The 25,428-nt window shown below is 40.6% G+C and overlaps 2 protein-coding genes across 12 annotated transcripts in view; one reads left to right on the forward strand and one right to left on the reverse strand.

The window, feature by feature from the left end:
- Nucleotides 1-8,727, reverse strand: part of PPP1R12B (protein phosphatase 1 regulatory subunit 12B) — a 220,153-nt gene extending 211,426 nt beyond the window's left edge. For 2 of the 8 annotated variants that reach the window (XM_086694641.1, XM_086694644.1), the window contains exon 1: nucleotides 8,276-8,727. In XM_086694641.1, the coding sequence (XP_086550767.1) occupies nucleotides 8,276-8,566 (291 nt within the window). In that variant the 5' untranslated portion in view covers nucleotides 8,567-8,727. The remainder of the gene's footprint in view (nucleotides 1-8,275) is intronic. The other 6 variants (XM_086694642.1, XM_025920940.2, XM_086694643.1 and 3 more) reach the window with 4 other exon arrangements.
- Nucleotides 8,728-14,020: 5,293 nt separating this feature from the next.
- UBE2T (ubiquitin conjugating enzyme E2 T) lies at nucleotides 14,021-22,306 on the forward strand. Of its 4 annotated transcripts, none has more exons than XM_086693272.1 (8): nucleotides 14,055-14,113; nucleotides 15,753-15,910; nucleotides 17,441-17,613; nucleotides 18,183-18,252; nucleotides 19,352-19,457; nucleotides 19,576-19,674; nucleotides 19,818-19,901; nucleotides 21,941-22,306. In XM_086693272.1, exons 3-8 carry the CDS (start codon nucleotides 17,505-17,507, stop codon nucleotides 22,064-22,066), a joined length of 594 nt encoding a protein of 197 aa, XP_086549398.1. In that variant the 5' UTR covers nucleotides 14,055-14,113; nucleotides 15,753-15,910; nucleotides 17,441-17,504; the 3' UTR covers nucleotides 22,067-22,306. The 4 variants fall into 4 exon arrangements, with proteins under 4 accessions (XP_025776986.1, XP_086549398.1, XP_086549397.1 ...); XM_086693271.1 differs by lacking the exon at nucleotides 14,055-14,113 and adding an exon at nucleotides 14,136-14,432; XM_025921201.2 differs by lacking the exon at nucleotides 15,753-15,910 and having other exon boundaries at nucleotides 14,021-14,113.
- Nucleotides 22,307-25,428: the final 3,122 nt, after the last annotated feature.

Below are 25,428 nucleotides of genomic sequence, written 5' to 3' on the forward strand. Positions count from 1 at the left end.
CTCTGCCGGTTAAGCATCCAACTTCAAGTCATGATCTCAATGACTGGTGGGTTCAAGCCCTTTGTGGGGCTCTGTGCTGACAGCTCAGAGCCTGGAGCCTGCTTTGGATTCTGTGTCTCCTTCTCTCTCTGCCCCTCCCCCACGCATGCTCTGTCTCTCTCTGTCTCTCAAAAATGAACAAATGTTAAAAAAAATATTTTTTTTTAATTTAGTAGCTTAAAACAGTACATATTTGGGGCGCCTGGGTCTGGGTGGTGCAGTCGGTTAAGCGTCCGACTTCAGCCAGGTCACGATCTCGCGGTCCGGGAGTTCGAGCCCCGCGTCAGGCTCTGGGCTGATGGCTCAGAGCCTGGAGCCTGTTTCCGATTCTGTGTCTCCCTCTCTCTCTGCCCCTCCCCCGTTCATGCTCTGTCTCTCTCTGTCCCAAAAATAAATAAATGTTGAAAAAAAAAAAAGTACATATTTATTATCTTACAGATCTGCAGATCAGAAGTCTGAACTCGGTCTCACTGGGCTAAAATCAAGTTTTCAGCAGGGCTAACTCCTTCTTGAGACTCTGAGGGGAGACTCCATTTCCTTGCCTTTTTCAGAGGCTGCCTGCATTCCTTGGCTCACAGCCCCTTCCTCAAATCACTCCAGTCTCTTGCTTCTATCATCGCATCTACTACTGACTCTGATCTCCTGCCTGCCTCCCTCCTATAAAGACCCTTGTGATTATATTGGACTCACCTGGATAATCCAAGATAATCTTCCCATTTCGAGACCGTAAACTTAATCACATCTACAAAGTCCCTTTGCCATACAAGGTAACATATTTACAGGTTATGGGGATTAGGATATAGACATCTTTGAGGGGACATTAGTCAGCCTACCACACACTCCTATGGCTCTAATTGGAACTCTGCATCCTCTGCCTACCACCTAATTGTGTTTTTTGTTCTTCTCTTTTATATTTTCTCCTCTTGTCTTCCACACTCACTGCTTCAACTCTCACCTTTATGCTAATATCCAACTCTCTCATTTTAAATATGAGGAGACTGGACCCTATATAGGGAGGTGATGACTAGTCTTGAATCACGGATACAGTATTTCTACTTGGATGTCCTCAGAGCTCCTTGGTTCACAACTGTACTAACTCCTATATCCATCTGAATAACAAAATTCTTTCAGACTCACAGGCTAGAACTGTATTATTCTTTCCTTTCTCATCTCCATCCTCTCTGCTGGTTCTTTCTTTCTTTTTAAGTTTATCTATTTATTTTGGAGGGGGAAGAGGCAGAGAGAGAGAGAGAGAGAATCCAAGCAGGTTCCATGCTATCAGCGCAGAGCCCAACATGGGACTTGAACTCACGAACTCTCAGACCATGACCTGAACCAAAACCAAGAGTCGGATGCTTAACCAACTGACCCACCCAGGTGCTCCTCATGGTTCTTTCATCTGTGTCCTTCCATTCATTCTGAAATCCAAATGCAGCTTCATATTCCTTAATGCTGCTTTGGTTGGGTTAACTCCCCTGCTCAAACCCACAAAAGTCTTCTGCTAAGGACTCACTCCATCAAGCATTCTTGGTCTGGTGTTTGATACTCAAAGTCCTCTAGGATGTTACCCTCACCCCTTCCCTAACTCTCCAAATGCATCCATTTGGGCCCCGCTGTGTCCCCTCTGCCTGCACACCAGACTTACTCCTATTTCTCTGCCCACACTGCTGCACCATCATGGACTGCCTTCCTTTGTCCCTCCACTTAGGAGTGCATCTTTGCCTGTTATCATAGAAATTATCACTCTAAAACTAATTGTTTTTTTTTAATTTATTTATCTATCTCCAAGCCAGGCTCTGAGTTCCTTGAGGGCAGAAACTATACCTATCTATCAACAAACATACACTTTAGCACACAGACAATCTGCTATTAGGTATTCAATATTAGCTATAAATTAACAATCTAATAAAATCTCTCACAAGGAAGATAATACAGTAAACCATATCCAAATGATGATATATTATTCAAACATCAAAAACTTTACTTTCAAAGCATATTTAATGATACAGGAAAACAATTGCAAGGAAAATTAAGTGAAAAAACCAGGAGACAGTGTATGATACCAACTTTGTAAAGATGTTCTTACACACATACATATAAACTCAATATAATGTTAAAAAAGAAATCTGAAAGGAATATACTAAAATGTTAATAGTATATTAACTATTGGAGATATATATTGGAGATATACTCCAAGTAGCCTGATTTTAAATCACTCTCAATTTTTTTTATAATTTCATTTCCTAAATTTTTTAAGAATGAGAGGCAATTTAGTCCAGTAAGAGGCAACATATAGTTAAGAACACAGACTCTATAGTCAGACTGCCTGGGCTCAAATAAATTCTAGCTCTGCCATTTACTATCTGTGTGACCATGGGCACTGTCTCAGTTTCCCCATCTCTGTAAAATCCAGACAATAATACTAATAATAATACCTTACTCATGAGCTGTTTTAAGTATTACACACAAGTTCATATATTAAAAGAACTTGGAAGAGTCCTTGGCTCAGAGTAAATACCACATAAGTGGGCGTTACAATAACTACTACTAACTACTACAGCTCCTGTTACTACTATTATTACTACAGTCATTAAAACTGACTTATCACTACGTAACTATTAGAAAGAGCTTAAATAAAAAGATAATACCAAGTACAGGAAGGATGAAGCAACTGGAACTCATACATTGCTAGTTGGAATGCAAAATGGTAAAGCCACTTAAGAAGTCTGGCAGTTTCTTTTGAAGTTCATTGCCACATGACTCAGTTATCCCACTGCTAGGAATTTAACCAAAGTGAAATGAAACATATCCACACAAAAATGTGAATGCAAATGCTTCTAGCAGTTTTACTCATTATTACCCAAAACTGGAAATAATCCAGATGTCCTTCAACTGGTGAATGGATACACAAACTGTAGTATTTCCATATATATGCTGGACTACCACTCAGCAATAAAGACCACTGAGCTACTGACACATGCAACAAAATGGATGGATGTCAATGCATTCTAGCAAATGAAAGCAGCCAGATTCAAAAGGCTCCATGCTGTATGATTCATCTATATGGCACTGTGGTTATGGGAACAGAACATGGATGAATGACTGCCATGGGCTGGGGGTGGGAGGAGGAGTTGGCTACGAGGAGCACAAAGAAATCTTGGGGATAACAATAATCCTCTATATCTTGACTGCAGCAGTGGTTACACAACTGCATGCATTTGTCACACAACTGCATGCATTTGTCACAACTCACAGAACTCTACATGTAAAAAAGGTGAATTATACTGTATATACTGTATATATCCTTTAATTTAAAAAATACTTAAAAACAAAAATAAGCAAGCAATGACCTAATTTTAATTTACCAACAAAACCTGTCCAACCTTCTACCTTTAGCAGAATTATGCTTTAACTACACACACTGACAGCTTACCTATTTAAAAATACCCACAGAGAAGACTCTATAAGCCCAAATGATAGCATATAGCTACTCTACAAGATGGATTTTAAGATCGGGGCAACAAAAATTTGGCTAGGAAACGAATAAAAGTCACTTACATCTGTACTCAAACCAAACCAAACCAAAACAAAATGGAAAAATACCCCACCATAAAAATAAGCCTATTTTTCAAATCTGGCTCTGAGGTCCACTATGGCATGGAAACTTGGGACTAATACTCATAAGGCAAGGGGCCAGGTGCCCAACATAGCCTGATGCATCATATCAACCAATCTGAAGAGTAAATGACTCAGGATGACTATTCTAGATCCACAATAATGAAGCAGCCAATAAGATTTCCTTAATCCCATATTGTCTTGGGTCCTGACACTAAGCAAAATTCAATATATAGGGTAAGGCAAAGTCATTTCACAGATGGAACTATAAGAAATAAGTAATGAACTTGGAATAAGAGAAACGGTTAAAGGGTGCTGGGTGACTCAGTCAGTTCAGCGTCCACCTTCGCCTCGGGTCATGATCTCATGGTTCACGAGTTCAAGCCCCATGTCGGGCCCTGTGCTGACAGCTCAGAGCCTGGAGTCTGCTTTGGATTCTGTGTCTAGTTCTCTCTTTGCCCCTCTCCCCCTCGTGCTCTGTCTCTCTCTGTCTCTCAAAAATAAATGTAAAAAAAAAAAAAAAGAGAGAGAGAGAAAGGGTTAAGAATACAAGTTTTAGGGACACCTGACTGGGTCAGTCCATACAGCACGTGACCCTTGATCCTGAGGTCATGAGTTCAAGCCCCACATTGGGCATAGAGATTATTTTTTGTTGTTGTTTTTTGTTTAAGTTTATTTATTTGAGAGAGAGAGAGAGAGAGAGCACATGGGATAGGAGGAGAGAGTGAGAGAGAGAATCCCAAGCAGGCACTGTCAGTAAAAAGCCCAACGTGTGGCTCAACCTCACGAACTGTGAGATGGTGACCTGGGCCAAAATCAAAAGTCAGACACTTACCTGACTGAGCCACCCAGGCACCCCTTATTTTATTTTCTTTCAAAGTTTATTTATTTATTTTGAGAAAGAGAGAGCTCGAGAGAGCGAGGGGCAGAAAGAGGGAGAAAATCCCAAGCAGGCTTCACATGGTCTGTGCAGAGTCCGATGCAGAGCTCAAACCCACGAACTGTGAGATCATGACCTGAGCCAAAGTCGGACACTTGACTGAGCCACCAAGGCGCCCCGAGATTACTTTAAACACACACACACACACACACACACACACACACACACACGTTTTATTTCACCATACCTATTGGCACACATACATACTATTTATACTGAACTGAACACATCATCATCTTAGTCTTCTTCTGCTTAACCCTGTCTCACTCTGAATATAAATTGTTCTGCCTTTCCTCCTTCCCTTCTCATCTGTTTCTATCTCCACCTTTCTTCCCGAGAAGTAGATATTTTTAATCTCCCTGAAGCTACAGGTCAGATTGGGGCAGCTCTAGAATAACAGAAAACACTAGGAGTTGAATTCCAGTCTGGGATGACCCTGAGGGTCCAAACTTGGACTCTGAGACCATTACAAAACCAACCTGAGTTTCTGAGTCAAGTATAGACTCATTCTGGTCTCTATGTGGACTGACATTAGCATCTACTACACCCAACACAGATATAAGTCAATAAACTATATTTTGAAGAAATAAGCAGGCATTCATTCTAACAAATCCCAGAAAATCTTTCTGAAAACAAGCACCTGTCTCTTACAGCAGCCCAACAAGATGGCAGATACAGTTTTAAGAGCTTATATCTAGATTTAGAGCACCCAAGATCATAACACTAAGGATACAAAGATAGGTGATAATAATCAACCTTGCAAAATAAAGAAATAAAAATAAATTTCAAGAAGTACCACTGCACACAAAATTATTAACCCACATTTCATGCCCTATAATGTATATAAATAAATGAAATGGGAATTCCTCTGGGAGCAAAGAAATGCTTTCAAGGGTTATCAGATCAGATTAAAGCCTTTTTCATTGGTCGCCCTGGGATACTAAGAACATATACAATTTATTCACCCAAGCTTAGTTAGTCTGTATCAGTCCCCAAGACTTTCATAAGAGAAGGTCTAACCTTTGAGCTATTTCTTACCTCAGTCTATTTCAAGTATTATTAATAGGCCCCCTGGAGCTTATCATTGACTCAAGCACCTCGTGGCCTAAGCAAAGGCTGCCAAGAAAGAAAGGTCTCTAAGTCAAAAGTAGCATCAAGGCACCACAACCTGAAGTGTAAATCATCTACTTGTGACCTTGTGGGGAAAGGAGAAAAGTCAACCACCAGTATCATCTGGGGGGTTCTTCCAACATGCCAAGATGGTAATTCACAGCTGGTCAAGAGGCCATAGCCAAACAAAAGGGAGAAAGAAAGCAATTATCCTGATAATTCATGTCGTGCATATATAACAGGTGGATATTTTAAATAATTCAGATAATTGTACCACTCTCCATTTCACAGAAGGACAGTCACAGAGTCAGTTGTTCAGCTACTGGCAGCTCCAGTCTCACATTTTGAATATAACCTTTCATACCTTAAGAGTTCTTCAGATCATGGAGAAACATACTGTCACTCTATGGAAACTAACTTGAGAAAGAGTTCCTGAGCCAATAAAGGCCCCTTGTCTTGATTCAAACAAAGAGATTGTTTCTCAACATAAGATTTATTTGGCCTCAAATCTTCGAGCAGTTTAATCTTTAGCTGAATTTGTCTATTATTGAGTAAACCTATACAGTTCAACTCATTGCCAGCCCTATAAACAGGGAGGAATGCCAATATTACATATGCAGGTGTTTTAAAAAACAGAACCAAACACGACTCAGAGCTGTCATCTCCTTCCTCTCCTATTTCGAAGGATTACTGAATGTGAAGAGCATACTAAGTGAGAGAAGTTGTACTTCACAATCTGGGATGGTGGTTAAGAAGAAGAAAAGGCACCAACAAGGTCAGCCTCAGGAGAAGGGAACAGAAAAGTGGTCACCTTGTATGAGAAGGAGACCTACCAGAGTGACGTCAAAGTAGGTGCTTTTCTCAGGGCATTATTAAAATGTGTTTGGTAAGGACCAGGTTCAGAGAGCAGAGTCATCTTAGAAGAAACAGGGCTACTGCGTTACACTAAGAAAAATACTTTGATAGAATCATGATTCAATAAAGGAACACAGGGACCAGAAAACTGGATTCTATTTCTCTATCATCTATAAACCCATGAAATGGTTCCTTCCAGAATCTAGATCTCAATCTCCTAAATAAAAATTCACATTCTCAAAGAATTCAGAAACTTAAAATAATGAATATGGTCCTCTTAGCATATATCTTATTTATATTCAGCTTCTTATTAGGTGATATATAAAGCTCTGGAATTTAAGTCTGAAAAATCCATGCCTGAGGGCAACTTCTCTCCTTCCTAATCTTGCACAAGTAACACTTTTCTGAGCTTCAGATTCCTCATCTGTAAAATGGGAATTACAACACTACTTGCCACACTTACTTCAAGAATCACTGCTGAGATTCATATAGGGGAAAGACATATGAAAGAATTTTTAAAGAGCAAAGGACCACACAAATGTTGGTTGCTACCTTAGGTGGGGCACTGTTATAGCAGGAAAATAAAACAGATACAAATAGGATGAAAAGAAGTTTCCTCCATCTGAGAGAGAAGGGTTGCAAACACAGTGAGGAATAATTTTAAGCTATTGGCTGATACATTCAGTGAAGTGGTAAGACGCAAAACGGAATTATTATTTAGAAGTGGGTTCTCATGCCAACACGTTGACTTTGCACACACAACAGAAAAAGAGAAATAAGAAAGATTAGGAGTGGGTGTCCAGCTCTCAGCTCACCGAAGTAACTGATGAAGTTCCATTTGGGAAGGGAGAGTGGAGTTAGTTCTGACAGTCAGTATATATTGAAGGTTACTGCATAAGTAAGAAAATTGTTGCATAAGATGAGACAAGTAAAAGTGTCATTACTAAGCACAGCATTGTTAAGTTATCCGCAATCCATGTACTATAGCTACAGATAGGGCAAATGATTTCTATAGAAAGCTTTAAGCAAAAAGAAAGGAAAAAGGCTATTCCACAAGTATCAAACAAACATAAGTGCTTCAGTAGGTTGGTTCTCCATAGGGAGCTCTTAGGGAGGTAATGCTCCTAAGAAGACGCCTACGACAATGAGGTCAGGGGTGTTCTAGGAGCCTGTAGGAGACACAAACTGTTTCTGAATCATTACAAACCAGCAAAACAAGAGGTGTGGTTTCAGAAGATCTGCTTGCCTTAACCCAATACAGGGCTTTGCTCTCTGAGTGATCGAAGATATTCTATCATAGGGTCACACAAACGGAAAACTGAATTTTCTGAGAAGGCATCAGACAAATGACGTTGACTATGCTTTCACGAGTGCCGCGGTGTCCAGGCACACCAACCAGACCGAGTGAAGAAGACTAATCTATAGGGATAACACCGGAGACCAAATCATCAGTAACCATGACAACTCAAGTAGGTGGAGGGAAATACAAACACTGACCAGGCAGCTGGGTGACACTATTCCTTCAGGTAGAGACCCCGGAGTCTGAAAAAGACTTGATTAGTGGAGGAAGCTGGCCAAGAATGAAACCGACTAGCCCCAAAGGACCATGCAGGAGGGCTCGGCGGTGACACTAACACTCTCTCCATGGGCAGCCCGCAGGGGTCACAGGTTCATCGGTAGGAGACTGGACGCCCATGAAGCCGAAAAAGGAGTTACCTGGTGCAGGGCTGTCAAACCGTCCACGTTGACCGTGTTGATGTCTGCACCTCTTGCCAGAAGCTTTTTCACCTCGTCGGTGTCCCCGCTAGAGCAAGCGGCCAGGAAGACAGCACCGTCCTCGAAGCGGACTCTTGGGCTCCCGCGACGAGTCTGCGCCTGCCGCCCGGTGCCTCGTCGCTCCGCGGGTTCCTGCTCTGTCAGCGAGCCCCGCCAGCGCCGAAGCTGCTCAGCCCGCCGCATTCGCGCCGACTCCGCCCGCTTCCCGCCTAGGTGCTCCAATTCTGCCATTGCTTCGGCCTCAGCAGCCGCTGCTGAAACTACCACCACTGGATTGCTATTGCTGCCCCAGTTGCCGCTGCCGCTTCCCTCAGAGCGCTTCAGCCGGGAGCAGAAGGCGGAGACCCCCGCACCGCCATCTTTACTCCTCCCGCCACTAGCACCGCCCGCACGCTCCCTCGGCTTCAACACGCAGGCGCTGCCCGCGCCTCGGGTCATCACGGGACTTGTAGTAAGAGACGGGCCCCGAGGGCAGGCCATGGCCTTGAGGGAACTACAAATCCCTGGATGCATCATTGAAGAGGCGATGACAGCCTCTCCCTACTTAGCCGCGGGACCCAGAGGGGTCACCTTTGCCCTAAAGCTGGAATTGTTTCCCGAACCGGCGTCAGCCTCTTTGGGCATTTTGGGAATTGTAGTTTATTCTTGTAGTGACTGCCGCCTAATCTTGGGTCCCTAATTATCACATCAGTCCTTTGAAGTGCAAAAGAGGCAGTAATTATTCCTATTTTCTGTTGGGGAAAACTAGACATAAAGTACCCGAAAGACTCAAATCTATGCCGTGGTTCTAAATTTAGAGTTTTATTTACATTATAACGTTTAATACGTTAATACGTATTAATCACAGTAAACCTAAAGGTGCATGGGGAGGAGGAGCATGGATACATATACAGTGGTACATATTATACATCAATTCTTTGAATGAGACACTTACATTTTAGGCCCTAAAAAGATCCAGGAAAGGATGCATCCCAGGATAGCGGAAAGAATATAAGCTTTCAATTCAAATTGAATTGACTTCTCTAAACAAGTTACTTGATTTCTCTGAGCCTGTTTCCTTATTTGTAAAGTGGGAATAGTAACACCTCACAGAATAGTCCTGTGGATCAAATAATACATTCAAGGATACCTAGTAATATACTTGGCACATATATGCTCACAATAAATATTAACTTCCCTTCTTTCTCCCTCCTCCTCTTCTACCCTTATCCTGGGTCTTAAATTCTTAAGAGACAGAGCGGATACCTTGTCTTTCATGATTTCTAACCCCACCCCCCACAAAGTTACAAAACGACAACTATGGGGCATACTAAATTCCCAAGGCTGCAAACAGGACATTTTCATATTCACAGTAAACTTGGTTATAAAACCTGTAAGCCTGATTTAATACCTATACCAGGGCTAAGGCCATGGACAAAATATAATTAAATGTGGTGTCCATAATGAAAGAGAACATATACAATTATTAGGTTCTGTATGTTTTCAAATAGTCTTCTGTATATATAAAATTTTTCATTAAAAATTATTACAAGTGATTAGGTCATTGTAAAGGGAAACTTTATTATATTCCATTGTGAACATTTGTGGTTGCCTCAACTTCCCGAGATGAATTGAGAATTAAATGAACAATGACATGCAAATGCAAAATATTATGTTTTAGAATACCATGTGTATCCACAATAGGCTTTAATTAGATATTCTTGAATACTTTATAAATATTGTCCTACTACGGCATCTTTGTGAATGGTGAATAACAATATGCATTAAATTATCAAGGGGTGTCTGGGTGGCTCAATCAGTTAAGTGCCTGACTCTTGATCTAGGCTCACGTCATGAAATCATGATTTGTAAGATCAGCCCCTCTGTGCTGAGCATGGAGCCTGCTTGGGGTTCTCTCTCTCCCTCTCCCTCTCTGTCCCTCCCCCACTTGCTCTCGTGTGCATGTGCTCTCTCTCTCAAAATAAACTAATAAATAAATAAAGGGGTGCCTGGGTGGTTCAGTTGGTTAAGCATCTGACTTCGGCTCAGGTCATGATCTCACCATTCATGAGTTTGAGCCCCACATCAATCTCTGCACACGTGCAAAGCCTGCTTGGGATCCTCTCTGTCCCCCTCTCTTTTTCTGCCCCTCCCCCACTTGTGTGTATGTTCTCTCTCTCTCTCTCTCTCTCTCTGTCTCTCAGGATAAATAAATAAACTTTTAAAAAAAGGGTGCCTGGGTGGCTCATTGGGCTCTGTGCTGACAGCTTGGAACCTGGAACCTGCTTGGGATTCTGTGTCTCCCTCTCTCTCTGCCCCTCCCCCACTTGCTCTCTCTCTCTCTCTCTCTCAAAAATAAATAAACATTAAAAAAATTAAACAAAAAATAAAAATAAAATAGTTAAGATGTAATCATTTATACTTTATATAGCCTTGTTTTCCTTACTACTGCGCAATAATTTACACTCACTGTAGAACTTGTCACCCCTCTTCATCTACTGCAGTTAAAAATATTCTGTATGAGGGGCGCCTGGGTGGCTCAGTCGGTTGCGCGTCCGACTTCAGCTCAGGTCACGATCTCGCTGTCCATGAGTTCGAGCCCCGCGTCGGGCTCTGGACTGATGGCTCCGAGCCTGGAGCCTGCTTCCGATTCTGTGTCTCCCTCTCTCTCTGCCCCTCCCCCATTCATGCTCTGTCTCAAAAATAAATAAACGTAAAAAAAAAAAATTTTTTTTTAAATATTCTGTATGAGATTCATTTTGTAACTTGTCAACATTAAACCTCTTATTACAACTCAGCCTCTTGCTGATAATTAACATTTCCCACAAGCTCTCAAACAGAACTCTCCCTATAGGATAAAAGAAACACTGATATTATATCAGATAGGAAAGAATATCCAGCTAGATGCTTAACCTTCTTCAAGAAACCATCATTAACTAAACTCTGCCAACCTAGATAGAAGCCAAAAAGTAGAGAGGGGCAAGGTTTTGGCATAACACAAATTGCTGAAATCTCAGACAAATCTCTGGGCAGCAATCCATGTATACTATCTTAATATTATGTTCCTGATACACAATGGCTCCTCAAAAAAAGCATGTATTGGGGCGCCTGGGTGGCACAGTCGGTTAAGCGTCCGACTTCAGCCAGGTCACGATCTCGCGGTCCGTGAGTTGGAGCCCCGCGTCAGGCTCTGGGCTGATGGCTCGGAGCCTGGAGCCTGTTTCCGATTCTGTGTCTCCCTCTCTCTCTGCCCCTCCCCCGTTCATGCTCTGTCTCTCTCTGTCCCAAAAATAAATAAAAAACGTTGAAAAAAAAAAAAAAGCAGGTATTATTGAACTGTATATTTTACTGACCTAATGGTTTTCTAATAAGAATTTTTTAACTGGGGTAAAATTTTCAGAGATCAATAATGTTACATTTCTTTTGGCTGTATTATTTTCACATTCAGAATCAGGGAAGAAGACACATCTGGTGCTAGTTGTATAAATACGCTAAAATTGAGCAAGTCCAAGTTAAATCCTTTCATTCCTAAGAGGTACACTTAAATTTCAACAGGAAGAATTCAGTCTCAACACTAGGAAGTTCCAGGAAATACTACCTTACTATATCTATTTTATTTGCTTTTGTTATCCTGAGGCCATTAGAGTGTAATGCCTTCTTTGGAGATTGTAAAGAAAAATATAAGTAACTAAGTTCCTTGGATAATTTAAGTGCATACCTACCTGGAAGGAGAGGAATGTATCTTCAGCTATGTGATTACAAAAAGCAGTAATAAGTATTATAAACCAATTAATTTAACTGGCTCAGGCAAAAAAAAAAAAAAAAGCCATGCCACAAAAAATAAAACAAAATTAATCTGTGTATAATGGCTCAAAAAAGTTTTTCAAAATTAAAATCATGGAAGTTTTTCTGAAACATCTTCCCCCAACCAGAATTTCTGAGAATAAATTTATATCATCGGTCCATTAAACAAACCTGATAGTTTAGATTTACTAAAAAAAAATACTCCATATTAAAGAAAATATATTTTATATTCAAATGAGTAAACACTGACAAATAATCACAAATATGTTTTTGCTTTTAAATGTATTAAGGGAACTAGCTATGATGCATATATATTCTTGTGTGAAGAAATTTTTGTTAAGTAATTTCCCACAATACACTTAAAAAATAAATCATAATATTAGAATACTTCCTTTATAAAAGCAATTAACACCTGTATACGGTTAACAAAAATTTTTCAGCCTGGCCTCTATTCTCACCAGTTGACATACCTCCCTCTGGTGGACAAATGGAAACTGTACATTTAGCCCCTGGAGTTCTCTTTACCTTTTTTCTTTTATTCAATCCTTTCAATTTGGTTGCCAAAATTTTTGGCATTCGCTTGCTTTATGATACTATCTCTTCTTTCCACCAGACTCAACACAGTTCCTGCTTTTTCTAAGAGATGTCTTTAATATTTTATTTTTTCTTTGAGAGAGAGTGAGAGAGAGAGAGAGCCAGTGCAAGAGAGGGGAAGAGGGGCAGAGGGAGCGAGAGAGAGAATCCCAAGCAGGCTCCACACGGAGCCCAATGAAGGGCTGGATCCCATGATCCCGGGATCATAACCTGAGTAGAAATCAGGAGTCAGTTGCTCAACCAACTGAGACACCCAGATGCCCCTTTAAGAGACATTTTTAAGACTCATTTCTCAGACGGGGCCTGCTTGGGATTCTCTCTTTCTTTCAAAATAAATAAAAAGAAAAAAGATGTTTAAGACTCATTTCTCTTCTGAGGAAGTAATCCATTTCAATTCTGAAGATATAACTGTAATTGAGATTCAATTACAGTTGGGGTAGGAAGAAAATAGACACTGAAGGGATTAAAAAAAAAATCAGCAGTAACATAAGCAGCCAACTCTAGAAAACACTTCATTACAATGAGGAAATACTAGCAATAAATGCAAAACCCCAGTAGTGAACTGGAAATTAGGTTGAACAGTCCTAAGACTCCTTATGTTTGTAATTCATAAGCTACTTTAGTTGATTCATTCTTAAAATCAACGTGGGGATCCCCAGGGTAGAACCATGGACACAGAGCTAGTGAACATGTGGGTCTCCAGGGTAGAGGTAACATACCAGGCAGTGGGCTCCCGGAACCACCTGCTACTTAACACCATTGTGGACTACCCTAATTAACTTCCACTTGAACGCTTCCAGTGATGAAGGAATTCACTACCTCTCATGTTTACCTGTTCTGTTCTTCAAGGTTCTAATTGCTACAGTGCTTCATTGAGCTAAATTCTGCATCGCTTTAGCTTTCATCCATTGGTCTTTGATGTGTCCTCTGAAGCAGAATTTTCCATGTGAAAAAATACTTAAATGAAGAGACGTCTCACGCATTCCCTTCTCCAGTTCAAATATTTCCGGTTCCCTTCATTGTTCCTCCTATGAGGCGATTTCCAACTTCTTGCCTGCTCTGACAGAGAGAGCTGACTTCATAACAGAACTTGTCACCGCACGGGCCACACCAGTTGGTGCAGCCGGGCAGAACCTACGAGCGTCTCAGCCCTGAACGCCAGCTCCGCGTAAGAGATGGACGGGTGGCGTCGGAAGCGCGCTCCGATTTGAAAGCGGCGCGAGCGGAAGTCAGGTCAGAGCGCTAGCCAATAGGGCGCTGCGCTCCTCCCCCGGGCATTGCTGCGGGCCAATCGCAAGCCCCTAGGGGAGGGAGGCGGAGCCGCACCGAACTTCTGGGCTTGCGCAGGGGCGGGGAGCAGCTGCTCTGAGCGCTGCGGTGTTGCGAGTTGAGTTCGCCCAGGTAAGAGGGGAGTTTTCTGGTTGCGAGGTGGTGAAGACGCATGCCAGTGTTGGTCCCTGCGGTGCTAGGTGGAAAGGAGTCCTGTTTCTGCCTAATGGAGTTTCCACTCTTCGGAAGGGAGAAGCTGGGAAAAGCGGAGGCTTTGTAGAATCTCTGCAGCCCTTTGGTGGCCCGAGCTCCCCGAGCGCAGCAGGAAGTGTGTCCCTGGGAGAAGTATGCCTCGGGGCCACGCACAGGCGGTTCTGCCTTCTTCACCATCTGGTCCAAAGTTCACGTTTCCTTCATTAGCTACTGAAACTTATTACAGGGCTGCATACTGGTAGGCATTGTTGATTAAAAAAAATTTTTTTTTAATTTCTTTTAATGTTTGTTTATTTTTGAGAGGGAGAGAGAGAGAGAGGGAGACACAGAGACACAGAATCGTCGCAGGCTCCAGGCTCCGAGCTGTCAGCATAGAGCCCGATGCGGGGCTCGAACCCACGAACTGGGAGATCTTGCCCTGAGCCGAAGTCGGGCGCTTAACCGACTGAGCCCCCCGGGAGCCCCTGATTCAAAAAATTTTTTAAAAGAAAGGAAAAAAAACTTACATAGATAGACTAGACCTGCCCTCAAGGCATTTTGCCCTTAGGAGGAGAGGCTGTCAGAGATGAATTACCACTCACGATGCAAGTTGGTGTGGAAGCAGAGAGGGTGACCTTTGAAAGGAGTAGAGGATTGGGATGCATTACTAGAGAAGGGCAAGAAGTGATCATTTAATGTGTATATGTCTGTAGGTATGAAAGAATGAGACCCTGTGGGCAGCAAGAAGTTGCTGTGGCTGAAGCACAAGTTTGTGGAGAGTAGTTACTGGAAATGAAGTTGGAAATAGGCGTTGGGGTTTGATTGTAAAGAATCTTTGTGCCCAGAAAATAGTAATTAATGGCTTTTGAGCCAAGGAGTGCCATACACCAATTTGTGTTAATATCGTGAGACTGGGGTCTGGTTGAAGCAACCAGAGAAATTTCTTTAGAGAAATTGTCTGGCTTGTTCTCACCGTATTCTAATCCCTTTACCATGCCTTTCTCCTGGGTTCTCATTTTATATAAAACTACACTCTGTTACTTGTGGATTCTTACTGTCCTTGCTTTCTCAGTATCTGCTCACTGAGAAAAGTAGTAAGGATCTGTATATGAAAGGTGAGGTTAATTATCTAGTAAAATAACTGCCTCCAAAAGACGATACTCTTATAATAGTTTTTTTTTTTAATGTTTTTATTTATTTTTGAGACAGAGAGAGACAGAGCATGAGCAAGGGGAGGGGCAGAGAGAGAGGGAGACAAAGAATCTGAAGCAGGCTCCAGGCTCCGAGCAAAAGATGATATTCGTAATGGGTGTGGCTAAGGAAATTTGGAAGTACTTTAAGGAATAATTTAGGGGCACCTGGGTTGCTCAGTCGTTTAAGCGCCTGCTTCAGATTCTGTCTCCTCTCTCTCTGCCCTCCCCACCTTGCCCTCTCTCCCTCTCCTTGTCTCTCTCTCTTTCTCTCTCTCTCTCTCAAATAAAAACAAAAATTTTTAAAGAATAGTTTATATGAAAGGTTGTTGTAGTATAATTATATTTAACGATTTAATTCACTTGTAATATTATTGATCTTATTTAAGTATTTCCGGAAGAGTTTGTTAATTGTGGAGGAGCAGCAAACCTGAAGATTAGAAAAGAAAGACCCAAAGGACCAATTTATCTGCAACACAGTGCAGGAGAGTGTCTTCACCTAACCAATACACCAATTTACTCTCCTTTAAACATCCCTGTGATTGAGGTAGGTGCCTCAATCTAAATTTATGATTATCATAAATAACAACCATTCAGCTTACAATCTGTGCCCACCAGGTAATCTTCTGATTATAATTAGTTTTCCAAGTAGAAATAACTTGAGAGACTGTGTGGGATTAAAATTAAAGATTTTACTGTAGTTGTACAAATTAATTAATTGACCTTTTAATGTTTAAGCCTTTGTGAGTGAGCCTGGAACAAATTAGTACATCTAAGCCCTACTAAATCTAGGTTTACTGCCAAGTTGAGTTTTTAGTTTATAAAACTGAGAACCAGATCCTGAGGTGTATGTATTTGTGGACTTTTATGAGGTAATTCTAAAACTTCATATGGAAGAGCAGAGGATCAAGAGTAATCAAGATATTCCTGAAAAAAAAGAACAAGGTGGAGGAACTCAACTTATATATATCAAGTCCTATTAATAAGTTATAGTAATTAAAATAGGTATTGGCTCAAAGATAATCCAATTGACCAGTGGAACAAATTGAAGAATCCCAAAACAGATCTACCCATATATGGAAATTTAATTTATGACCATATCAGCAGGGAAAGGATGGACTTTCCAATAAAAGGGACTAAGACAATTGGTTATTCATATGGAGGAAGAAATCCAAAATTGGGCCTCTACCTGACAGTATACCGAAAAAGTGATTCCCACTGGATTAAAGACTTAAATCGTAACACATTTAGAAGAATATGTAGACAAATAGCTAAGTTTGGGGGTAGGGAAAATTTTAATACACAAAAGTATCCGTGTAAAGGAAAAGGTTTTAAAATTGATTATGTTAGAGTTCATAGTTGTGCGTCGGTTCAAAGACATCAAAAGTTTGTCAAAAGACAAACTGGCAGATGGTATATGTAACTGGTATATGTAACATCAAAAGATCCGTGTCCTTTGAATAGTAGCTAAAGGGAGAAGTAGAGTTAGGAAGGGTGTTGAGTGGGTGTGGATGTGGGTGTTTGTTTTAGGTGAGAGAGATTTTGAGCATATGTGAATGTTGATGGGAAGGAGATTGGAAATACTAAAGAACTGGAAGGATGTGTAATCCAAGGTACATGGAGAAAACAGACATTTAAGCCTTTGCTTGTAAATATCTCAGAGTGAGACTACCTCCATATCATTCATTCCTTGCTTTCCTCACAAAGCTTATATGGACTTCCTCCCGCAGCTAATATTTGTCAATCCTTTTCTATGCCAGGCATGCTGAGGGGGCGGTGGGGGGTAAAATTAGACCCAGGCTCTACCTCATGAGTTTATAATTTGTCAACGGAAACAGACATTAATTGAAAACTTGTAGTGTTGTTTGTTGTTTGTAGAAATTTTTTCATTATTTACACTTTATTTTTAAAATTTACTTGCTTGAATAGATAACAAAAAGGAAATAGAAAAAGCGTAGATTCCCTTCTCAGAATGGGGATTGATATGAAGAATTTGTTTTTTACTATATTGAAGCCATGTGCTAAAAACCCCAGTCACTATTGCTGACTATTTCATGGTTGCCCCTTTTCTCCCTAGTGAATCCCAGCCAGCTCCTAGGGTGGTGCAGTGAACTGTGTGTGGTTCCTTCTGCCTGAGGACCATGCAGAGAGCTTCCCGTCTGAAGAGGGAGCTGAAGTTGTTAGCCACAGAGCCACCCCCGGGCATCACTTGCTGGCAAGATAAGGACCAAATGGATGATCTGCGAGCTCGTACGTATCATGTGTTGCCTATGATGACCCTACTGGAGATTGTGCTGAAATCTGAACATTTGTATACTCTAAAGTAGAGACCAATGGCAAGGTCAAAGTGCCCTGCCACCTTTCTAACCCTAATTTGTTTACATGTATAAAAAGATTTGCTTGACATTGCTTCTTTGGTCTTTTATTACACCTTTTGCTGACTTTTAGCCAGGATTTGGGCACCAGCTCTGAAGCAGTGTTTAGACCAAAGGTCACCATCTCAAATATCTGTGAGGCCAGACAGGAAACATAAATGATTAGAATACTGCAGTCCATACAAAACAAATCTGCAGCTTGTATTTGATCTATGGTCAGTATTGTCCAACTTCTGTTTTGATCTTCCATCTCTCCTTTGTTTGACGCCATGAAACAAAGTACATGGGTACATTGGTGTCTTGCATGTGAGCTTATTAAAGCCCTGAAAGAGAATTACTGTCCTAGACCTAGCTTTTCTTTAGGACCGTCAATTTTATTAGGTCTGTATGGTGTGGTCATTTGAATCATCCAATTACCTTTTAACTAGGTTTTTTTCTTTTAAGAAATATTAGGTGCGGCTGACACACCTTATGAAAAAGGTGTTTTCAAGCTGGAAGTTATCATTCCTGAGAGGTTAGTATGAATTAGATTCTAAACTTACTAAAGCACAGTTAGTGGAAGATAGAGTAATATAGTAGAGTGTTAAATGTAGGAGTTAAAGGTCCTAGGTTTTAATCCTAGTCTTAGGATTTAATGTGACCTTGGGCAAGTTATCTCTCCGGAGTTCAAATTCCTTCTCTAAAAATGGGTTAGATCACATCTAAGGCCCCTCTTTTTTTCATTGTGCTGAAATGTATGTAACATAAAATTGATCATTTAAACCACTTTTAAGTGTTTGGTACGGTGGCATTAAATACATTCACATTGTTATGCACCTATCACCATTCTACATCTCCAGAACTTTGTCATTTTCCCAGACTGAAACTCCATACCCATTCATCAGTAACTTGCCAGTCCTCTCTTCCCCCAGCACCTGGCAACCACCATTCTACTTTCTGTTTCTGTGTTAAGGCCCCTTTTAATTCAGATCTCCTTCAAGGCTCTCATCGGGTGAGTTGCAGTTGCAGATTTGTGCAGAATGAGGAAGGAAAGAAATGAATGTCTGTTATGTAGACGTCTATTCACTAGGTCAGATCCTGGCCAAACTTGTTAAAGTCCTGAGAGAAGTTGCGTAATAGTCCTGTGATAGATCAGTTCTGAAAATAGACTGGGAATTTTCCAAGGTTTGTGTCTCAGTAAAAAGGCATAATAACCAAATGGCAATGTATAAATCTTAATTGCATCCTGTTTTTAAAAAAACCATATGTAAAAAAAAAAAAAAAAGACTGGGGAGCAATTGAGAATATCTGAATAGTAGATGATATTGGAGAATAAATTTTTAATTTTTTCATAGGTATACTGGTAGCACTGCAGTTATATAGGAGAATGACCTTATTCTTGGGAGACACATGATGAAGTATTTAGAGGGTGAAGTGGCTTGATCTAGGTGGTGGGTATATGAGTGTTTTTAATGCTATTATTTCAACTTTTGTAAGTTTTCATAATAAAAATTTGAGGAGAGAAAAGTTTTGCCTGTCAAAGGCTGTCTTCCTGATTAGTCATCAGGAAACTTTATAATACATTAAGAAGCAATATTTTAATAAAAATTCTCTATTGTCCTATGCTTTCAAAGGTATCCATTTGAACCCCCTCAGATCCGATTTCTTACTCCAATCTATCATCCAAACATTGATTCTGCTGGACGGATTTGTCTAGATGTTCTCAAATTGCCACCAAAAGTGAGTGCTGGGTAAAGGGTGGACTGTATAGCCATCTGTGGTTCTCCTCTATATAACTTGAATTAGAGTATAACATTTTTAGTAATACACAAGTATCTGTCTATTTGTCTGTGTATAGGGTGCCTGGAGACCATCTCTCAACATTGCAACCGTGTTGACTTCTATTCAGTTGCTCATGTCCGAACCCAACCCTGATGACCCACTCATGGCAGACATAGTAAGTATCTTCTTTTCCTCTGCGGCCCATATCCTACTTTCTTTATACCTCCGACTTCATTTGTGAGGATAGCTGTGGCAGCTGCAGCTGAACCACTACAAATCATTTTTCTTTCCACTGACTCTTCTTTGATTTTGTCTCAGTCCTCCGAATTTAAATATAATAAGCCAGTCTTCCTCAAGAATGCCAGGCAGTGGACAGAGAAGCATGCAAGACAGAAAGAGAAGGTATGATGATTGTACAGTTCTGATTTTGCTCCTGTTGTTAGCCCATTAAAAGTGTATCTGTTTATAAATGTATACATGTTTATGAACTTTGCTAAGTTTGTACTGTACTCTAGAGTAGCTAATTGATCTTTTTCTCCTATTGCAACTTTCTAAATACTTATTCAGCAAAACAGCCTAGTAGTTCAAACAAAAAGTACATTTTTCCTTAATAGTTGTCATCTATTGATAACACTAGAGGGCAGGCAGCATCTGGTTAATTTTATATATATATATATATATATATATATATACTTTTCAATTTAATTTTTTTAAATTTATATCCAAATTAGCATATAGTGCAACAATGATTTCAGGAGTAGATTCCTTAGTGCTCCTTACCCCTTTAGCCCATCCCCCCCACACCCGCTCCAGTAACCCTCTGTCTGTTCTCCATATTTATGAGTCTCTTGTTTTGTCCCCCTCATTGTTTTTATATTATTTTTGTTTCTCTTCCCTTATGTTCATCTGTTTTGTCTCTTAAAGTCTTCATATGAGTGAAGTCATATGATACTTGTCTTTCTCTGACTAATTTCACTTAGCATAATACCCTCCAGTTCCATCCATGTAGTTGCAAATGGCAAGATTTCATTCTTTTTGATTGCCAAGTAATACTCCATTGTATATGTATACCATATCTTCTTTATCCATTCATCCATTGATGGACATTTGGGCTCTTTCCATACTTTGGCTTTTGTTGATAGTGCTGCTATAAACATTGGGGTGCATGTGTCCCTTCAAAACAGCATACCTGTATCCCTTGGATAAATACCTAGTAGTGCAATTGCTGGGTCATAGGGTAGTTCTAGTTTTAGTTTTCTGAGGAACCTCCATACTGTTTTCCAGAGTGGTTGCACCAGCTTGCACTGCCACCAACAATGCAAAAGAGATCCTCTTTCTCTGCATCCTCGCCAACATCTGATGTTGCCTGAGTTGTTAATGTTGGCCATTCTGACAGGTGTAAGGTGGTATTTCATTGTGGTTTTGATTTGTATTTCCCTGATGATGAGTGATGTTGAGCATTTTTTCATGTGTCAGTTGGCCATCTGGATGTCTTCTTTGGAGAAGTGTCTATTCATGTCTTTTGCCCATTTCTTCACTGGCTTATTTGTTTTTTGGGTGTTGAGTTTGATAAGTTCTTTATAGATTTTGGATACTAACCCTTTATCTGATATGTCGTTTGCAAATATGTTCTCCCATTCTGTAGGTTGTCTTTTAGTTTTGCCGATTGTTTCCTTCGCTATGCGGAAGCTTTTTATTTTGATGGGGTCCGAGTAGTTCATTTTTGTTTTTGTTTCCCTTGCCTCCGGAGACGTGTTGAGTAAGAAGTTGCTGTGGCCAAGATCAAAGAGGTTTTTGCCTGCTTTCTCCTCGAGGATTTTGATGGCTTCCTATCTTACATTTAGGTCTTTCATCCATTTTGAGTTTATTTTTGTTTATGGTGTAAGAAAGTGGTCCAGGTTCATTCTTCTGCATGTCGCTGTCCAGTTTTCCCAGCACCACTTACTGAAGGGTTAATTTTTTTATATATATTCTTGGGGGTAGCATGGATAAATGAGAGATGACTTAGATTCTTTTTTCAAAGTTTTCTTTTTTAATGCTGAGAAGCGACTACTGCAGGAATCAGGAAGGAGTGAGAGAGGTAGAGGAGGGAGGGGAAAATTAACATTTCTTATGGGACCATTCATGGAAGAAGGAAAATTTTCCCGATTTAAATTGATAGAACTTCCTCCTTTAACAATACAAATTGTAGGAAAACAAAGATTTGCATGTTCTGTTTCTTGCTGAGTTATAACATCCTTCAGATTGAGTTAAGTAGCAGTTACTTATGAAAAGAAACAAAAATTTAAAATATACAAAAGATTGAGGAGGATGCTTTTGGAGGGAAAATTATATACAAGAGGCAACAAAGAAGTACTTGGAAATAATATTACAGCACTTCATTGTTCTCCATCCTGGTTTTAGTGTGAACCTTCTATCTTACTGTATCTGCTCCTTTTTAGGCTGATAAGGAGGAGATGCCTGGTGATCTGCCAGAGGCTGGTGACTCAGAAGTATGCAGCACAACACAGAAAAGGAAAGCCAGGCAGCTGGGAGGCACAGAAAAGAAATTTTGCCCTGATGCTTAGGGGTTCGTCCTGGTCTTAGTTAATATATTCTTTGCTAAGATGCTCTAATTTGCTTACCTTTCTTGACTGTTTGTCTTTGTATTTGTTGACATTATCATTTTTTGTATCGTCTAAAACAGACCTTGTGTATTTACATATTCTCTACATAGATGCTCTGAGGGTAGTTTGTTTTATTTAGCTTGTACATACGTATTTTGAAACCTTTTAAACCTGAAAAATAAATAATCATTTAATGTTGAATGTGTGTTTATCCTGAATGTGTGTCTGGGAGCAAACTGTCCAGAAAGCTATATAATAAGAATGTTAAAATATTTGGAATTTTCTCTTTTATTTTGCCAACTTTCCAACATCACTCAGGACACTGAATGTTTGACGTAGATGTAAAATAGCTATTGGAAACAGTTCAGTTACCACTAAGCTTTAGGGATTCTGGGTTTTCAGATTTTATTTTATTTTATTTTATTTTATTTTATTTTATTTTATTTTATTTTATTTTATTTTATTTTATCTTTAGAAGGGTTTTTTTTTTTTTTTAATGTTTATTTATTTTTGAGAGAGACAGAGACAGAGCTTGAGCAGGGGAGGGGTAGAGAGAGGGGGAGACACAGAATCCGAAGCAGCTCCAGGCTCTGAGCTGTCAGCACAGAGCCCGATGCAGGGCTCGAACTCACAGACTGTGAGATCATGACTTGAGCTGAAGTCGGATGCCCAACCGACCGAGCCACCCAGGCACCCCGTTTTTAGAAGTTTTAATACAATGTGGGAATAAGGTAATGTACCCTTTTGTTAATTTTTTTGCAGCTTTAACTTTTTGTGATTTCTATAGCTAGTCAGAATTACTAGGGTATAATTTTCATTTGTTCAATAAATTATTGAACACCTGCTATGTACCAAGTATTGTGCTAGTGTTTTAGAATATAATGGTGAAAAATTCTGACATGAGGTTAACCAAATAATCATACAAATTTAAATAAGGATTTTTGTGTCATTTTCTGTCCCTAGCTTCATTTCATGGCAAGTACTACTCTGAACAAATAGGTGCCAAACTTGAATCCCCCACTCACAATTTTATAATATACTTGGATTTTGTTATTCTATTTAGATGACAGAGAAAACAGATTTGAAAAAGCAGAAATCAGTTGAAGTGGAAAGAGGCTGCCCATGCTGAGTGAAAGACTTTCTGAGGAATACAGATACTAGTAGTCTACCTAGAAAAATAAAGACTGTGATGTCCCTGTCCATATCCCAGTGTACCAGTTTTATCTCAGTGATTTTATACCTAGGCCAGGCACCACCCACACAAAATAGTGCATCTCTGGGGGCTCCTGGTTGGCTCAGTTGGCTGAGCATCTGACTCTTGATTTCTGCTTAGGTCATGGTCTCAGGTTCGTGAGTTTGAGACCCGCATTGGGCTCCATGCTAACAGTGCAAAGCCTGCTTGGGATTATCTCTCTCCCTCTCTCTCTGCCCCTCCCCACTCATGCCCCTCTCAAAATAAATAAATGAACTTTAAAATCGTGCCTTTCTGAATAGGCGATTTCCATTCATCCACCTCTGAGTTACCTTGTATTCTTCATTCAGCACAGCCTGCCACAAAACATGTAGGACTCAATACCCAGAAGATAAGAAATGGGAATTTATATAATCCATGGATGACAGATGATGGCCTAAGCTGAAAATATAAATTTCTTCTGTATCCCCCACTTCATCAATATCCAACTTCTATAGAATTCGTTATTTATTTATTTGATGTTTATTTTTGAGAGAGACAGAGACAGAGCACAAGCTGGGGAGGGACAGAGAGAAAGGGAGACACAAATCTGAAGCAGGCTCCAGGCTCTGAGCTGTCAGCGCAGAGCTCTTCACAGGGCTTGAACCCAAGAACCGTGAGATCATGACCTGAGCCAAAGTCAGCCACTTAACTGACTGAGCCACCCAGGTGCCTTATTTATTTATTTGTTTGTTTATTTATTTAGATGTCCAACTTCTATAAAATTCTTTAACACATTTCTCAAAATCAGTTCTCTTTTTAAAATATTTTTTTAAATGTTTATTCATTTTGAGACAGCAAGAGAATGTGCATGCGTGGGCAGGGGAGGGGCGAGAGACAGGGAGAGAATCCCAAGCTGTCAGCACAGAGCCTGAAGCGGGACTCAATCTCATGAACTATGAGATCATCACCTGAGCCAAAACCAAAAGTTGGATGCTTAACTGACTTGAGCCACCAAGGCGCCCCCAAATCAGTTCTCTTTTTAAAGCCCAGAATTGATTTTCTTCCAGGCTTGTCTCCTACACTCATGCATATTTAGTTCTGATTTGGGCTTCCTAGATAACATTAGTGTATCGGTTGGGATGCTTTCAGTTGTGAGTGAAATCCAACTGGTGACCCTAACAAGGGAAGCTCTTTGCCTTACTGAGTAGAAAGTCCGGGGGTAGGGGGAGCATCTGTACTGGTATGTTCAGAGGCTCAACAATACCAAGATTTCAGTCTCTTTCCATCTGCCATCCAGAGTAATAACATTGTCTTGACGCTCTGCTCCTTAAACAAAGTCCCCTTTTAGAGTGACTACTAGCGGCAAGTAGGCTTATGTACTCTCTAATTTACACCCAGCAAGCCATGGAGCAAAAATTCCTATGATTGGACCATCTTGAAACCAATCGCTGTGACCAGGGAAATGCCACATGCTGATGAGGGTGAAGCCGGATGTGAAGTGTGAGATGAACTTAGGGAACAGTTGTAGGAAAGGAGCACCTCCTATAGGACAAACCCCCTACACAACTGATCCATCACCAAGTCTGGTCAGTTCTGCCAGCCACTTCTCTCTACCTCTTCTAACACTGGTTCAAGCTGCCATCATCCCACTTGTAGCACAGTCATAGCCTATGTCTCCTTGCCCCCAGCCTTGACCCTCTCTACAGTCCATTCTCACAGCAGCAAGAACAAACTTTTGATGATCTAAAAGCCAGATTTTATTTCCTTCCTTAAAACTCTCCAAGTGGCTTCCTTTAGCAATTAGGGTGGGAAAAATCCAGTCTCCTTCCCTGAGCCATAAGACATTGATCTAGCCCCTGTTTTGCCTTCTCTATCCATCCTTATCTAGAGGCATGCCCTCTACCCCTTCTACTCTAGCCACAGAAGCCTACTTTCAATCTCTTCAACACATCTAGCTCATTCCCCCTCCAGGGATTTCTACATTGTTCATGATGGTCTCAGCTCAAATGTAGCTGCCCCAGAAAGTCCTTGTCTATTCCATCTAAAGGAGCGCCTTGACTTCCAGGCACTCTGGCCTATAGCCCATTACCCTGATAGACTTGATTCATAGCACTTGTTCTTACCAGAAAATGTGTCCATTTTATGCACA

Source organism: Puma concolor, chromosome E4, assembly GCF_028749965.1.
Source record: "Puma concolor isolate L17-30 chromosome E4, mPumCon1.1.hap2, whole genome shotgun sequence".
NCBI classification, from domain to species: domain Eukaryota; kingdom Metazoa; phylum Chordata; class Mammalia; order Carnivora; family Felidae; genus Puma; species Puma concolor.